Below are 17,925 nucleotides of genomic sequence, written 5' to 3'. Positions count from 1 at the left end.
ATATTGGATTAGGCAGTGGCCTCTTTATTTTCTTCCTTTGGGAATCTTTTTGATTAGGATTTCCAGCCAGTAGATGAGGAGTAGACTGGAGCTCCAGATTGGAAGCTGTCCCTACTGTCACTTCTCTGCTCTTTTCCAGAATTCCTGAAAGGGAGCATGGAGTTCACCAACAGAGTGTACAGCTCCTCCTCAGCAAAGGACTGCAAATCTGCTCTGAGTGAATCACAGCTGATTCTTTGGGGATAGGATACTTTCTTTCCTTGTTCCAAATAATCTGTGGAGAGACTTGAGCTCCTATAAGGAGTCTGTGGATCATTCACAAAATGATTTGTGAAGATGTCATGATCCCTTTGTCTCAGATCAGGGGTTCACAAACTTTTTCTGTAAAGGGTTAGATGGAAAACATTTTAGACTTCGTGGCCAAGAGGCAAAATCGAGAATATAATATAGATACTCACGTACAAGAGAGAAAGCAAATGGTCACAAATTTTTATTTGCAAAATTCAATATAGAATAATTAATAATCGAATACAATTTTTAAAATACAGGCCTACTAATGAGAAGAATGGAATTTTTTGGTGGGAAGAGGATAATATTTTGCTTACTTCATGTTCAAAGTTAGTATTCCCTGTCCTCAAATTGATTGCGAATGTTCATCTGTGAAAACTATTCTTAGCTCATAGGTTGTATAAAAACAGGTGGGAGGCCAGATTTAGTCCATGGGCCGTAGTTGCTGACCCCCTGTGTTAGACCATAAATTGCCACTCTTCTGTTACTTTTGAGCTTGAATGAAAATCCATTTATGTAATCCCTTTGAACATTCAAAGAGAAATTGGTCTTTAAGGCTTTAAGTATAATTTTTACTGAAGTATTCTGTTTGTTTTGGTGGAGAAACGGAAATCTTGCCGTTCATTGTCATTCTAGTGAATGTCTAGTCTTTAGAGAATTTGTTGAATTTTTAAATAAGGTAAAAATTTATAAGGCATCTAGTGAAGGAAAAATTAGGTCTATAATATGTAATCCCAAGGACACAAAATATAGTGTAGTTTTAAGTATTAAGCATTCTGTATATTACATGTACTAGGAAATTAATGTCTTTTATATTAAAATTTTATATTCAACCCATCCTGCTTAAAATTTTTTTGGTTTATTCAGGACAAAGAAGGCAAATTAAAAGGCAAAGCCTTCTTAAAACGGCTAATATTTTAGCAGTTGTGAGAATGATGATTTCTATTCCTTTAACAAAGGTTTTCAAATGAACTGAACATTATTTATGCAGTTGCATAGTTAACATGCGAAACCACAGTCTACTCACAACTGATTTTTGTTGTTGTTGTCGCTTTTTATTTTTCTAGGATTTCTGTCTGTGTAAGATATATTCATTACCCAGTAATGAAACTTTGTATATACCATATGGCAGCCTTGTTCCTAATGTGAATTATAAACAGCATGCGATTAACCATCCTCTGGTATGAGACTTATATCTACTGTGGCATTCACTAAAGCGTCTGTCTGATGGTGTGATGTTTTAGGACTTGAATATTTGGTGTTTCTTGGTTTGTTTTAATTTCATATTTTCACACAAGCTTGGTCTGTTTACCTTTATTTTTGTGTCCTTTCTTTCTATGTTCTCCCCACCTCTCTGCTTCACCTTTCTTAGCAAAGATGAGGATTTCTACCTTCAACATACATTGTTGGTCTTGTCTTCTGTTTTTGTTAGGAGGGACAGCAGTGTGATAAAAGAGGAAATCAAAGCCTTTCTTGCCAATCGGAGGATTTCCCAAGCAGTTGTTGCACAGGTAACAGGTAAGAGCTGAAGAGTCCTTTATTCTGGAATCTTGTCTAGTCTCTGCCTTCTGGTGCAGATGTTGGAATATTGCTTGCATTTCTGCATTGCAGTGCAGATCTGTCAACTTAGGCATAATAATGTATGCCTGTGATTTAAAACCCATTGTCTCCGACATCTTGGAACTTCTCCAGTGAATTTTTTTTTTTTTTACTTGTGCTAGTAAATTTTATAGCATTTGTAATAAGCACAAAATTCCCTATTTTATGGCTAAAAAAGGATTCTCTGGTTTTCTTGTAATTGTGACAGAGCTTATGACACATGCACATCCAACTGCTATCTACATTTCATATTTTTAAAAGCTTCACTGTCCTCCAAATCCAATCCCCGATTTTACCAATTAAAAAATGATTCATGAGAGTAAAGGAAGTTGTGTTTTTTCAACCACTTTTCTGTATGTGAAAGCTTTCCTCAAAGCATTACTGAGAAGATAAGAATTACCAGTGTCTTCTCTTTGTTTTTTATATCCCATCCCATTACCCACCCCACCGCAGCCCCATCCTGAGTATGTGGTGTATATGTGTCATTCTCTATTCAGATTGCATTTTTTATGGAGTTCTTGAATTTTGGGGTAGCATGTGTTTTCTTTGTTGGTCTGTAGTCTTCCTTTCTTGGATATCAATGATTTATAAGACCTTAATAAAATCAACTATGTCTTAGTCATGAGAGGAACCAGAAACTCTTTCAACTACATGTTGTAGTTGATACATTGTTGTGTGTTGTACATTGATGGATATGAAAATTAATTTGTTCCTCCCCTTCTTTTTTTTAACATGCCACTAGCAGCTCTGTGACTTTGGGCTTTTTAGCCTCTGCACCTCAGTTTCTTACTTCTACAATGATATAGTTGGATCTGATCTTTAACAGTACCTTCCAATTTTAAGATACTATTTCTGTTCTCTAGACATTGATACATATTGAAGCTCATTTACCTAAAAGGTTGTTATTGACCATTTATTTGGTTAAGAATGAAACTTGAGATTTCAGAAGTCTTAAATTTCACCCCAAAAATCTAAGTTCAGCCAATCTTAATATGTGTGTAACATATTACACTAGTAACGTATTTTTATAAATGACACCTCCGTTCGTGGTAAAAAAAAAATTTAATTAAAGGCATGTCCCTTCGCCTAGAAATCTTAAACAAAAGGACAGTGTGAATTTAATTTTTGTAATCTTCAGTTGTTTTTCAATAGGATATTTAAAATAAATTGTTACCTTTATCTTCAAGGATTAAGGCATGGTGCTAAGGGCATTGTAAGGGCAAGTTAAGTGGGTTTTACCAAAACCCACTGATGTGCACTATGGAAAGATGGAGCGTTGTCTTTCAGGACTTTTATTTCAGCCCCCAAGATTAGTAGCAATAGTATATTCTAGCTTGTCAGCCTTAAAAAAAAAAAAAAAAAAAGACAAAATTGTACTGTTGTAAACAGCATTATAAAGTTGATTTTGCCCAAGTGGAAATATTTCTGAATGTCTTGAATACCTTGAATCTTGAATCATCTTGGACTTTTAAAATAATATCTTTTGAAACCCATCAGACGTTGATGCAAATTATAATAAAATACCTTTAAAAGTAATTTCTTAGACATATATAAAGCATTAGTTATACCATTCATCAAATCCTGCCTTTTTGGGGTTTTTGTTTGTTTGTTTGTTTTGTTTTTTCTATTCAATATTTTTCCTTAAGTTTTTTTAAAACTTATTTTATACTGGAGTATAGCCGATTAACAATGTTGTGATAGTTTCAGGTGCACAGCAAAGGGACTCAGCCATACATATACATGTATCCATTCTCCCCAGTACTGCCGTTTGGAAAGGGAAATTAAAAGATGTTTTAGCATCTTGCTACTCAAAATGTAGTCCATGGGACAGCAGTATTGGAAGCTTATTAGAAATGTAAAGATACAGAGTATCACGCTATACCTACTGAATCAGAATTTACATTTTAACCAGATCTCCAGGTGATCTGGGTGTGAGAAGTGCAGTTCTAGGAGACTGGTAAGCTTTCCTGATACTAACTTCAATGGATTGGCACTGTTTAACATTGCCCCAGTCAGTGACAGTCATCATGATGCCATCTCCTGTTTTGAAAGCAAGAGTTGAAATTTTTACACAGGTATTATCTGTTATAACACATGGACTTTTCTTTTGCCACTGTAATCATAGGATTTGGTACTGTTAAAACTTCTTCCTCCCATTTCTGCCTCACCCCAACTTATTCTTCCTTCTCTTCATTCCTAGTCCAAAAGCTCGTTCATTTCCCCTTGATCAGATATCTTTAATGGTTCTCCATTGTCTAGAAAATGAAACTCTTTATAATCTACTCCAGCCTTCTCTTTATATCCATCTCCTATTCAGTATAATCCCTAGCTGGATTCAGCTACGTGCCGTTTCTAGTATTCTGCTCACCTGGATGCTAATAAATCGTTGACTGTGCCTAGGATACCTTCACCTCCTCACCTTGGTCTTATCAATTCCTGTTTATCAACATTACCTCAGTTATTATCCTCATTCTGACTTCTTTGATCACTTTAGCCCATGTAGACCTCTCTTTTTTCTGAAATTAATACACTTAGTTTACCACCCTGAGATATTATAGTAGTATTCTTTAAAAGCAGAGATCTTTCTTAGACATGCTCAAAGAGTCTAGCATTGCACATACTCTCTGAAGATCTCATGTTTACCTAGAAAGGGAGTATTGGTGAAGCTAACACAAGCTACACATGTGAAAATTTATCCAGTATGACTTTGTCCAGTGATGTTTCTCCTCTAGAAGTATTAATTTGCTCAACAAATGCAGCAGAAATTCCTGCCCTTAAGGAATTTGTATTTTTCTTTTATCTACTTTAATTCAATTATTTGCATAAGGCAGGGGAATGAAGATGATTTGTAACCAGATTGGTTCATTGTCCCTTTGGTCAACTAACTGAATTCATGTATTTCTCATGTATTACTGTGTTACATTTTCACCCAGCCTGTCTAGCCATCAAACTAAACTCAGGGGCAGTGCTTTTTATTCCAGAAAAGACATCCAGCTACAAAATGGTGAGTTAGTGAGAATCAGTATGAAGCTTGGCCCTCATAATTGGCCCACCTGAGATAGAGTGGCCGGAGTGAGGAAGCCTTCCAGGTGCCCAGGGCTCACTCCTTGGGGTACCTGATTAATATATAGGCACATTTTTCTGTCTAAACAAATTAATCAAGTGTATCTTAAAAGAATGTCTACCTGATGAAATCTACCCCAAAATAAAGTTTAGGATATAGTGCTCTGGAATCTGTCCTGTATTGGAGTCTCTTAAAGTCAGTTAAGTTTAACTCTAATATGTGAAATAATGAAATAAATCAACCTTGGGATAAAAATGAGAACAAGTGGTGCATAACAAAAGGAAATGCTAAATAAAAATGTGTAGTGAGGTGCAAAATTATAACACATGGGCTTGTTCCAGGAACAAAATACAGAGGCTTCTTTTTATAGATTGGGAGGATTTCTATAATAAGATAAACAAGAAGTTCATGGGTGGGGTCTGTATAAATAATATCCTACTGATAGGAAAAATGACAGTATAAACAGGATATAATAACAGTGCCTGCTGAATTTCCCAGCATGTTATTTGTAGCTTTTTTCACAGAGTCACAACTGCTCCCACCAAGGGTGGATTTTTACCTCTGTAAGAGGTCGAGCAACTTTCTAAATTCTCACTAACAGTGGTGGGGTGGGGAGCATACATAGCCTTTGCTTTAGTAATAAATAACGTATGTTTTATATTCACTTTCAGGGTGAAACATTTTCTTGGGCTATTAGAATTCTTGAAACATGATTTTCTTTTTAAATGACCTCTGGGAAAAATCACGCTGGCAGAATAAATGAGTAAATGGGCAGTGCTTGAGTGAGTGCTTATCAGCTAAATAAATATACTAATTAGATTCATGTCCTCTTAAAAAATAAATAAGTGAAAGAAGAAAAATTAATCATCTCTGAATTTTAAGAAATTTATCATAATTCTGTTTTCTTGAATGATAGCAGTATAATGGAAAAGTGACCATTAAACTTTTGAATCCCAAAATTCTAGTCCTTCTGTCAAATAACCTTGTGATCCAGGACAAATCACATAACTTCTCTGAGCCTCAGTTTCTTTATTTATAAGACGAGGGGTTTGACCAAATGTTTTCCAAGTATCTTTTCTAGTTGTCAAATTTCCGTTCTGTTTTTAAACTGTTAAGTACATTTAACAAGTATGCACTTTACCCCTATCTAGTGACTCTCATTCCCAAAATGTAAGAATTTGTATAAAGAGAAGCTCTGAAACAGTTTCAGAAGTGTTCCAGCTGTATTCAGATCACTTCCCTTTTCTTAGTTATCTTTAAAATGAAGAATAGGGCTTCCCTGGTGGTGCAGTGGTTGAGAGTCTGCCTGCCGGTGTGGGGGACACGGGTTCGAGCCCTGGTCTGGGAGGATCCCACATGCTGCGGGGCAGCTGGGCCCGTGTGCCACAACTACTGAGCCTGCGCGTCTGGAGCCTGTGCTCCGCAACGGGAGAGGCCGCGATGGTGGGGGGCCCGCGCACCGCGATGAGGAGTGGCCCCCGCTTGCCGCAGCTGGAGAAAGCCCTCGCACAGAAACGAAGACCCAACACAGCCAAAAATAAATAAATAAATAAATTAATTAATTAATTAAAAAAAAATAAAAAAGGCTTTCCTTTAAAAAAAAAATGAAGAATAAAAGCACTACATATTCAATTTAATTATGATAATTTCTTTACAAAGTAGAACTTCAGACCAGACACTAAAAACCAACTAAAATGTCAATATACCTTTTTTTAAAAATAGACTTTATGTTTTAGAGTAGTTTTAGGTTCACAGCAAAAGTGAGCAGAAAGTATAGAGAGTTCCCATATACCTCCTGCCCCTCCACACACACACAGCCTTCCCTACTCTCAGCATCTTGCGCTAGAGTGGTACTTTTTTATAATACGAACCTACGTTGTCACCCAAAGTCCATAGTTTACTTTAGGTATAGATGGTTTTGTACATTCTATGGGTCTTGAAAAAAGTGTAATGACTAGTATCTACCATTATAGTATCAGAAGATGATACTATAGTTTCATTGCCTGAAAATCCTCTGTACTCCACCTATTCAACCTTCCCTCTCTCTCCCCTAACCCTTGGCAACTGCTGATCTTTTTACTGTCTCCATAGTTTTGCATTTTCCAGAATGTTATCATATTCTTTTCAGGTTGGCTTCTTTCACTTAATAATACGTATTTAAGGGTCTTTAATGTCTTTTCGTGGCTTGATAGTTCCTTTCTTTTTAGTGCTAAGTAATATTCCATTGTCTAGATGTACCACAGTTTATTTATCCATTCACCTACTGAAGGACACCTTGGTTGCTTTCAAGTTTTGGCAATTATGAATAAAGCAGCTCTAAACAAGTAGAATTTACATCTATATTAGAAAAGCAGTGTTGGTAGGGCATAAGTCACAGACTATGGTATTGTCCTATTATAATACAACCAAACATAATTATAATGCTTATTTAACAAGATTTTATCAATTCCTACCTAATGAATTTTACTAGTTTTATGTAGAGCTCCACTATGAAGGCTATTATCTGTATAAAATGCGCAGATTTCTGTATATGAGATGGGACTTGTGTCTCCAAATTGAAAAGGTTTAGAGCTTTAGTTTCTTTTAGGAGAAAACTTCTTATAAATGTTTTTGCAGAGTGCATTTTAGGATTTTCCCTTGTCTTGCAGCCTCTGAAGAATAAGAACAGATGTTGTCCTATGGTTCAAAAAATTCTTACTTTTATTCTCATTTTCTTCTATGTTCTGCAATTTGTTGCCAAACTATTTTCTTGTAAACACAACACATAAGGTTACCTTTCTTTTCCGTAGGAAAAAATCCAGGCTATATATCTGAATACCCCTATTTTCTCACTTTGATGATGGCTGTGAAAAATTGGAGTGAAAATAATTTCAGAGGACACTTTTTGTTGTTAGAAAATCAGTTTTCTACAATTCTTGAAATTTATTGTCCTACCAGGGCTTTTATCATCTCAAATGCAATGTACGGGGCCATATATTTTTGGTGTTAAAAAACTAAGGAAGGTTGGTTTTCAAGTATAAAACAAGATTTCTCTTCCACCTGTATTTAACGTAGAAACTATATTTTAAAAACTTTTATTCTACCACAAGCTTTGACAAAAGTGATTTTAAAAGGTTAGACACAGATGTGGTTTTTCTCCCTTCAGTAATTTTCACTTTTGTTTCTCCCAAATTCTTGCTTCCTAAGATCATGGAGAAAAGTCTGTACTTAAGGTGTAATATTCCTTCAACAGCTTTATGAAATCCTTCTTACCTAACATAAGTTAATTTTCTTTATATTAAAAAAAACCTACAGCGAAAAATGACAGAAAGAAGAAATACCCTAGTAAGAGTCAGAAGGTATCTGTGTCTGATAAAATAGCATAACCTAAAGTTCACCTGTGGGCAGTATTATAAATAACAGCCTGCAGAAGAAGGCTCTGAAGGGAATGGAATAAATACCATTTTTTGTAAACTACAAATATGGTCTTTTATACATTAAGGAATTATCCTGTTAACTCTTGAAGTTTACTCAGGGATAGATCTTAAATCAAAGAATTTGACATCAGTTGCTACATTTATTTAGGTGAGGAACTGAAGCTTGAAGTAACCAAGCTGGAGGGCCTTGATATCTGAGAGACCTATAAAATTTTGAAACAATCATTCTAATTCTTACGGCCTTAAGAAAGCTTTTAACATCAGCATGTGTCAGCTTCAGCTAAATTTAACTACAGTTGATCCTTAGACAACAGGGATTTGAACTGTGTGGGTCTACTTCTATGTGGATTTTTTTTTCAATAAATACATACCACAGTGTTTCACAGTCCACGGTTGTTTGAATCCACAGATGCAGAAACTGCCAATTTGGAGGGCCAGCTGTAAAGTTATACTTGGATTTTGGACTGGGCAGGGAGGTCAACACCTCTAACCCCCAGGTTGTTCAAGGGTCAACTAACTATATCATCTGACCCTCACAAAATAAACGTTTTTTATTCACATGGATGTCTAATTGTTGGAGTATCATTTTTGGAAATGGTCAACAGTCGTCAAGACACTAGTCTTTCCCTATTAAATTACATTGGCACCTTTATCAAAAATCAGTTGAATGCATATGTGTGAGTCTGTTTGTGGGTTCTCTTTTGTCATCCGTTGGACTTTATGTCTATCCCTATACCAATACAAAACTGTAAATTACTGTAAACTTATAGTAAATCTTGAAATCAGAATGTGTAATTTCTTCCAACTTTGTTTTTCTTTTTCAAGATCACTGTTGATATTCTAGGTCTTTTGCACTCCCATATCATTTTAAAATCAGCCTCTCATATAGCCTGAGAAAACCGTAATTCCAAAAGAGTCATGTACCAGAATGTTCATTGCAGCTCTGTTTACAATAGCCAGGACATGGAAGCAACCTAAGTGTCCATCAACAGATGAATGGATAAAGAAGATGTGGCACATATATACAATGGAATATTACTCAGCCATAAAAAGGAACGAAACTGAGTTATTTGTAGTGAGGTGGATGGACCTAGAGACTGTCATACAGAGTGAAGTAAGTCAGGAAGAGAAAAACAAATACCGTATGCTAACACATATATATGGAATCTAAAAAAAGAAAAAGAAAAAGAAAAAAGAAAATGGTCAGAAGAACCTAGGGGCAAGATGGGAATAAAGATGCAGACCTACTAGAGAATGGACTTGAGGATATGGGAAGGGGGAAGGGTAAGCTGGGACAAAGTGAGAGAGTGGCATGGACATATATACACTACCAAACGTAAAATAGATAGCTAGGGGGAAGCAGCCGCATATCACAGGGAGATCAGGTTGGTGCTTTGTGACCACCTAGAGGGGTGGGATAGGGAGGGTGGGAGGGAGGGAGATGCAAGAGGGAAGAGATACGGGGACATATGTATATGTATAACTGATTCACTTTGTTATAAAGCAGAAACTAACACACCATTGTAAAGCAATTATACTCCAATAAAGATGTTCAAAATAAATAAATAAATAAATAAAATAAAATCAGCCTCTCAATTTCTATGACAAAGCATATTTGTAGTGAGATTGTGATTGGGATTGTGTTGAATATATAGATAAAGCTAGCATCAAGAATCTCTTAATCATATTGAGTGTTCCCATCTACGAACATGGTATATCTCTCCATTTGTTTAGGTCTTCTTTATTTTCCCTCAGCCATGTTAGTAGTTTTCAGAGTACAGGTCTCACATGTATTTTCTTAAATTCATCTAAATATTTTATACTTTTGGTATTACTATATTGGTACTATTTTTAATATCAATTTCCAGTTGTTTGTTTCTTGTGTCATAGAATAGTTGATTTTGGTATATTGACCTTCTGTTTTGTAACCTTGCTAAAAATTCAGTTATTTGGTACATTTTTTTGTAGCTTTTTTTGGTAAATTCTTAGGATTTTCTACATGGACAGTCATGTTATCTGTGAATAGAAATAATTCTGCTTCTTTTCAATGTGTATGTCTTCTATTTCTTTTTCTTGCCTTATTGCATGGACTAGGACTGCTAGTTAAATATTAAATATATCTTTGCCTTTTTCCCAATCCTAGAGAGCAAGAATGCAATATTTCACCATTAAGTGCCATCTTAGCTGTAGATTTTTCGTTGATGTCCCATATCAAGATGACCTTTAAGGGAAGTTCCTGTCTATGTCTAGTTTCTGAGAATTTTTATCATGAATGGCTGTTCTGTACTGTGTCAAATGCTTTTTCTGCATCTGTTGAGTTGACCATGTGGTTTTTGTTTTTTAGTCTTATTAATATGGGGAATTACACTGATTGATTTTCAAATGTTAAACCTTGCATTCTGGGAAAAACTTCACTGAATTATGATGTATTATTCTTTTATATGGTTTGATTCAATTTGCTGATATTTTGTTAAGAGTTCTTACATCTGTGTTCATAAAGGGGTATTGTTCTGGGTTTGTGTTGTTTTTTCTATTCTTGTAACATCCTTGTCTAGTTTTGTTACTATGATAATATGACCTCATAAGATGAATTGGGAAGTGTTCTCTTGTATTTCTAGAAGAAATGCTGTAGAATTGTGTCATTTCTTCTCTAAATATCTTTTCTTGAGACTATGCTTTTTTTATTATAGTGTATATCTTAAACTTGGTAATGACTTACTGTCTAAATCTAATCCCGTAGGATTTGTACCCTGTACTGAAATCAGCAAAATAGAATGTAGAATAGTAGAGATTTGGGGGTCACTAATACTTTAAAGATTGCCAGCACTTTTCTACATGATTTTACCCTCGGCAGAAATATTTTTCTCTTGACAGTTGGCTAGGATAGCAGTATTACAAACCACAAACCAAATTGAATTTGCTTTAGATACAACAATAGCCCTTCCCCTGTGCCCTAGTATGCCTGAGTAAAGAACATCATTTTCACTGACTTAAGCTATGGGATTTTGCTTTTTGTGTTAGTTTTACAAATATTGACTGACCTATCTCTAAATCTGTTCCCGAGCAGATCCATGGACAACATCTTGGTTTTTGGACACATTGATATTAATGTACATGTCCAATATAACATTGCCCCAAGGTTGCTGTCATTATTCATGATGAGAATCATAGGAAAGAGTTTTTTAGAAACATACTTAATGTGATCTCTTTTGAATATTTCTAGACATTTTAAGAACTAGAATATCCTATTTTCTGAAAATTGTTTCTTTTTTCTCCTTTGTTTTAAACATACAGATTTTCTGTTGTGCAAGCCCTTCCATTGCTAGATATTTTTGGAAGGATATTCATTACCAATTTGTCTTGATTTTTGTAGGATATAAAGAGTGACTTTGAAATGTTTGAGTGCTATGTGTTAAAATAATTATCACACATAAAAATATTTAGTAGGAACTATATCTCTTAAACCATTGTTGCCCATGCTATTTTGAGTCTTTAGCTCAGCTTTATCATTGTGTTAAATACCTATCAGGACAGCATATAGTGCTCTGAGTTGTGGAAGACCAATTGCTCTGCTTTTTACTACTGTGCACCTTGTTAGCTACACCTGTCTTTTTGGAGAGCTTTTTATTTTTAGCTATAATGTATTTTAACACTTACCAAGTGCTAGATGCTGTGCTAACTGTTTTATATATTTGAGAGGCAGGTGTTAACTTCTTCAGTTATAGATGAGAAAACTGAGGCTAAAGGAGATTGAATCATTTGCCCATAGTCACACAGCTAATTACTGTTTGTCTTGCTGCAAAGCCAGTGTTCTTGACATGGCATTTCAGTATGTAAAGGCAATATAGCGCAGTGGTCAAGTGCATGACTTTGAGGATTTAAAATATTATTTCTGTCACTTACTAGTTATGTAACTTTGGGCAACTTATTGAATGTCTTAAACCTCAGTTTCTTCTTTTGAAAAATGAGAATAATAATGATACCTACCTAAGAGGGTTCTTGAGTAGATTAAATGAGTTAGTTTATGTAAAGTTTCTGGCACATAGTAAATGCCATAGAAATTGTTTATTATTATGATTATTAACCATTATACTGCTTAATGTTCAGCCAGCAATAATTTCCCCTTCATCTCTCTCCAGACTGACTTTTCTGAAGTTAAGCTTCTTGAGACTAAATATGTTAACCATAATGTTTCTAGCCTTGGACCAACTTATAATGAACTTTAAAAAATATATACCACCCCCATGTTCATTGCAGCATATTTACAATAGCCAAGACATGGAAACAACCTAAGTGTAAATCAGTTTATGAATGGATAAAGAATTTGTGACAACATGGATGGACCTTGAGGGCATTATGCTGAGTGAAATAAGTCAGACAGAGAAAGACAAATACTGTAAGATATCATTTATATGTGGAATCTTAAAAAACAAAAAACTCATAGATACAGAAAAGAGATTGGTGGTTGCCACGGGCAGGGTATGGAGGGTGTGCAAAATGGGTGAAAGGTGGTCAAAAAGGACAAATTTCCAATTATAAGGTAAATAAGTCCTGGGAATATAATGTACAGCATGGTGACTATAGTTAACAAAACTGTGTTGTATATTGAAAGATGCTAAGAGAGTGGATCTTAAAAGTTCTCGTCACACATACACACAATGTTTGTAATTATAAATGGTGATGATGTTAACCAGACTTGTGGTAATCATTTCACAATAAGCACATTTATCAGTCATTATGTTGTACACCTAAAAGTAACACAATAAAAAAATTTTCAAGATAAGTGGATTTTAATGTAACAAAATTTACATTAATGAAAAAGTTTAGTGAGTTGATTTCACATTCAACATTGCAGCTAACCTTTAAGAATACATCCACTTGTCAAGTTTTAGTGTTGTATCAGAGAATACCACAGTTTTGGAAAAAGCTATTAAAATAACCCTTCCATTTCTATCTTAAAAAAAAAAACACTGTCTAAATTTCATATTGACATTAGCATAGGGAACTTGCTTCACCATGACTAGCCTTCCACAGTTTGACATGCACAATATTGCCTTAAAAATGTTATTTATATAATTACATCTAATACCCTGAGCAGAATTAAGAAGTAGAGAGGACAAACTCCAGCTCCCCTTGTGGCAAGATCTTCCTTCTCTCTTCCCCATAATCCTTCTGTTTGCTGGCCGTACCAGCATTCTGTCTCGTATCCCCATTTTCTTATTCTGAAGAACGGGAAATCAGTTGTGGTGGCTGCACAACTCTTCGAGTGTACTAAAGACCATTGAATTGTACACTTTAAATGGGTGAATTGTGTGGTATGTGAATTATATCCCAATTAAGCTGTTTTAAAAAGACAAAAGGGAAGGAATAAATATAAAAATCATCTAAAATATTTTCTGAACAGAATAGTTCCCTAAAGTGGAATTTAACAATTTTCTATGTATTCTTATTACCGAAATAAAAGGCTAATCATTAAGGTAAAATTTTTTTTAAAAAATTTACATTTTATATTGGAAAATATGTTCATGTGGCCAAACTTCAGAAGTCCATGAGGGTATACACAGTACTAAATCTCTCCTGTTTCCATCTCTCAGCCATAGTTCCCTTCCTAGAATAGACTAATGTTAATCACTTTCTCCAGAGATATTTTATGGATTTGTAAACAAGTATATCTGTAGTCCTTTTTTGCCAGATAGGTGGTATGCTATATACAGTATTCTGCACCAAGCTTTTCTAACTTGGAAAGTATCCCACGTCAGTATATAAAGAGTATTGTCCCTGGTTTGGGGTTCCCCCCCCCGACAGGTTTTTTGTTGTTGCTGTTGTTTTTATTGGTACATAAAACAATGACACATCTTGCAGTCAGTGTTGTTGTAGATTTGATGAAATACAGTATAAACATTGATGAACATCCTGCTTGGATCGTTCTCCAAACCAGTTGTAGGCATCTGTACTCTAACCATTGCTCTCCATCTTTGCCAATAATTGATATATTGTTAGACATTTTCATGTTTGGCCAACCTAATAGAAGTAAAATGGTATTTCATTGCAGTTTTATTTTATTTTTAATTTTTTTATTGAGGTATAATTGACATAACATACTAATTTCAGGCATACTACATAATGATTTGAATTTTGTGTATATTACAAAATGATCACCACAATAAGTCTAGTTAACATCTGTCACTAAACATAGTTACAGAAATTGTTTTTCTTGTGATGAAGACTTTTAAGATCTACTCTCTTAAAAATTTTAATCATTGCAGTTTTAAATGCATTTTCCTGATTACTGTTCAGGTTAAACATCAGTTCGTATTTATTGGCCATTTACATGTCCTTTGTGTGAATTGCCTGTTTAAATCTGTTGCCTACTTTTTAATAGGGTTGTCTTTTTCTGTTTTTTCTTTTATTTTTATTTAAAAACATTTTTTGAAATAAAAATTGTATATATTTAAGGTTGTACATTGCAATGTTTTGATATATGCCTACATTATCACTGTTTTTAATTATCACCATATTTTAAAAGTGCATTCCATCTTCTGAAGACTATAATTTTCAACCCACTATTAACATTTGGCAATTCAGTAACTATTTTAAACCATTTTTTGCGTTTATCTCACACACAGACACTAACTAAATACTTGTTTAATAAATTAAATAATAAAATTTGTTTAGATAAAGATTTAGATAACACTTCAACTTGATGATAATACATTATTTTTTAATGCAGTTACTCTTTATGTGTAACATTTCTTTTTTTTTTTAAATGTTTATGTACACCCCCTTTGACCGTGTAATTTATCTTTGAGGAATTTATCCTATAGAAATATTTGCTTATGTCTAGAATAATGAATGTGCAGGAATATTTATTGCAGCATATTATATGATAGCAAAAGGCTATTCATAACCTAAGTGTCCATCAGTAGGGGACTAGTTGGATAAATTATGGTGCATTCATATTATAGAGCACTGTTTATCCTTAAAAGAATAATGCAGCTCTATATGTGTTAGGTGGAATGAGGAAGGGAATGGGGTCTTAAGGTGTGGGAGGGAGGTAACTGATTTTATTTTTAGGCACCAATTTTAAAACATATACCATGTCACAGGCTCAACAATAATGTGTACTGGCCAGATTCAACTCAAGTATCACCTGTTTGCTCTTTGTGCTCTTTGACAGCAGTCAGAACCACAACAGGATTTTGTTGTTTTTTACACAATTCTAAAGTTCATCTGTAGAAAAAATTCATAAGAATAACTAAGACATTCTTTAAAAAGAACAGAGGAAGGAGTTTGAACAAATTTGCCCTGCTACATATTAAAATATACTATATGGTTAGAGTAATTAAATAAAGATCATATTGTCAGATTGATAGATGTATTACTTGTACAGAACAGAGTTCATTTAATATATCCTTGTATGTTGGGAAATTTAGCTTAAGTAAAGGAATTATTTCAGATCTGTAAGGAAGTGATGTTTTTCCATTGGTTGTCTGTTTGAAAATGAAAAAATAAAAATAGGTCTCAACATCACACCAGAAACAGACATCAGTTTCCATACGGAATAAAGAGCAGAATATATATATTTAAATATATATATATATATATATATATATATATACACACACACACATACTTAAGCTGGATAAAAGGCCTTACATTACTATTTTGAATATTTTTATTATTTTGAAGTAGGAAAGCTTTTCCTAAGTAATACATAAAACCCAAAAGATAAAGTTAGATGAATTCAACTGTATAAAAATTTTAAGCATATATCCAATATAAGACACTGTAAACAAGATTTACACTGCAAGATATTTGCAATATGAAGAGCAAAGGATTGGTATCTATAAATATCAAAAGAGCAATTGCAAGTTATTATGAAAACAGCAAATAACCCAACTGAAAAATTTGCAAAGCTTTCAGTATATAATTTATAGAAGATGAAATATAAATGGCCAATAAACATACAAAAAGAAAATTAAATAAGATCAACTACAAGTTAACAGGTTTTTTTTTTTCACCCATTAGATCAGCAGACTTTAAAAAAATTGAGGGGTACTGCTAGTTAAAAATAGTAGAATAATTCTTTTCTCCACTTCTGTCTCATCATAACCCAGCATAAACAATAAAAATAAACAAAAAATTAAAAACTTCCATCTTCAGTGAAGCGGTAACTAGAACCTTAAAACACAGACTAAATCAAATAAGAATTCTGAATCAAAACAAAAGAAAATGATAGGCATTGACACATGACTCCTCCATCCTGGATAAGGTAACAAGTTGCCCTGAAAGTATCTTATTTGTGAATGGTTGATCCCTGATCTTTGGTTAAAGGTAACAGTTCTAGAAGGGTGAGGCAACAAGAGTAATGGGAATATTCCTATATAGAACAGTTCAACATAGAAACCGCATATCTATAAGCAAACATTCCACAGTCCCTCATTCCCCCAGCTCCTGGCAATCACTAACTTATTTTCTGTCTCTATAGATTTACCTATAGACGGAATTCTGGACATTTCATAAAATAGACTCATGCACCATGTAAACCTTTGTGTCTCCCTTCATTTCACTTAGCATGTCTTCAAGGTTCATCCATGTTGTAGCATATATCAACACTTCATTCCTTTTAATAGCTGAATGATTTTCCTTTGTATGGATATACCACATTTTATTTATTCATCAGTTGATGGACATTTGGATTGTTTCCACTTTTTGGCTATGGTGCATAATGCTGCTATGAACATTTGTGTACTTGTTTTTGTGTAGACAAATTCTCTTAGAATATACTTAGGAATGGAATTGTGGTTCATTTGGTAATTCTTTGTTTAACGTTTTGGAGAACTGCCAGAAGTTTTCCATTTTACAAGCCCACTGTAAATGTATGAGGGATCCAATTGGTTTACATCTTCATGGGGACACTTGTCATTATTATTTGTCTTTTTAATTTTAGCCATTCTAGTGGTTATGAAGCAGTATCTTGTAATTTTGATTTGTATTTACTTAGCAACTAATGATGTTGAGCATTTTTTTCATGTGCTTTTTGGCCATTTGTATATATCCTTTGAGAAATGTCTAGTGAAATCCTTTGCCTGTTTTTTAATTGAGTTTTTGTCTCCTTATATTGAATTGTAAGAGTTCTTTATGTATTCTAGATACAAGTCCCTTGTCAGATACAGGGTTTGCAAATAGTTTTACATTCTTGTTACTGACTTTTGAAGTACACAAGACTTTAATTTTGATGAAGTCCAGTTTTTTGTTGTTGCTTTTGATGTCATAGCTAAGAAACCATTGCCTAATTCAGAGTGACACAGATTTATGTATGTTTTCTTCTAAGAGTTTTATAATTTTAGCTCTTATATTTAGGTCTGATCCATTTTGAGTTGGTTTTTATATACGATATAAGATAGGAGTCCAACATCATTTTTTTTTGGCATGTGGGTATCTAGTTGTTCCAGCACCACTTGTTGAAAAGACTGTTCTTTTCCCATTCAGTTTTCCTGTCACCATCATCAAAAATCAATTGACCATAAAGGTATGGGTTATTACCTGACTCTCATT

General features: G+C 34.1%; 1 protein-coding gene across 12 annotated transcripts in view; it reads left to right on the top strand.

Moving 5' to 3' along the window:
- Positions 1-17,925, top strand: part of HMBOX1 (homeobox containing 1) — a 178,918-nt gene that overhangs the window by 96,872 nt on the left and 64,121 nt on the right. For all 12 annotated transcript variants that reach the window (XM_036855834.1, XM_036855833.1, XM_036855832.1 and 9 more), the window contains one exon: positions 1,721-1,806. In XM_036855834.1, coding sequence (XP_036711729.1) covers positions 1,721-1,806 — 86 coding nt within the window. The remainder of the gene's footprint in view (positions 1-1,720; positions 1,807-17,925) is intronic.

This window comes from Balaenoptera musculus, chromosome 6 (genome assembly GCF_009873245.2).
Source record: "Balaenoptera musculus isolate JJ_BM4_2016_0621 chromosome 6, mBalMus1.pri.v3, whole genome shotgun sequence".
Lineage (NCBI taxonomy): Eukaryota > Metazoa > Chordata > Mammalia > Artiodactyla > Balaenopteridae > Balaenoptera > Balaenoptera musculus.
This window is presented reverse-complemented; position numbering and strand designations above follow the sequence as displayed.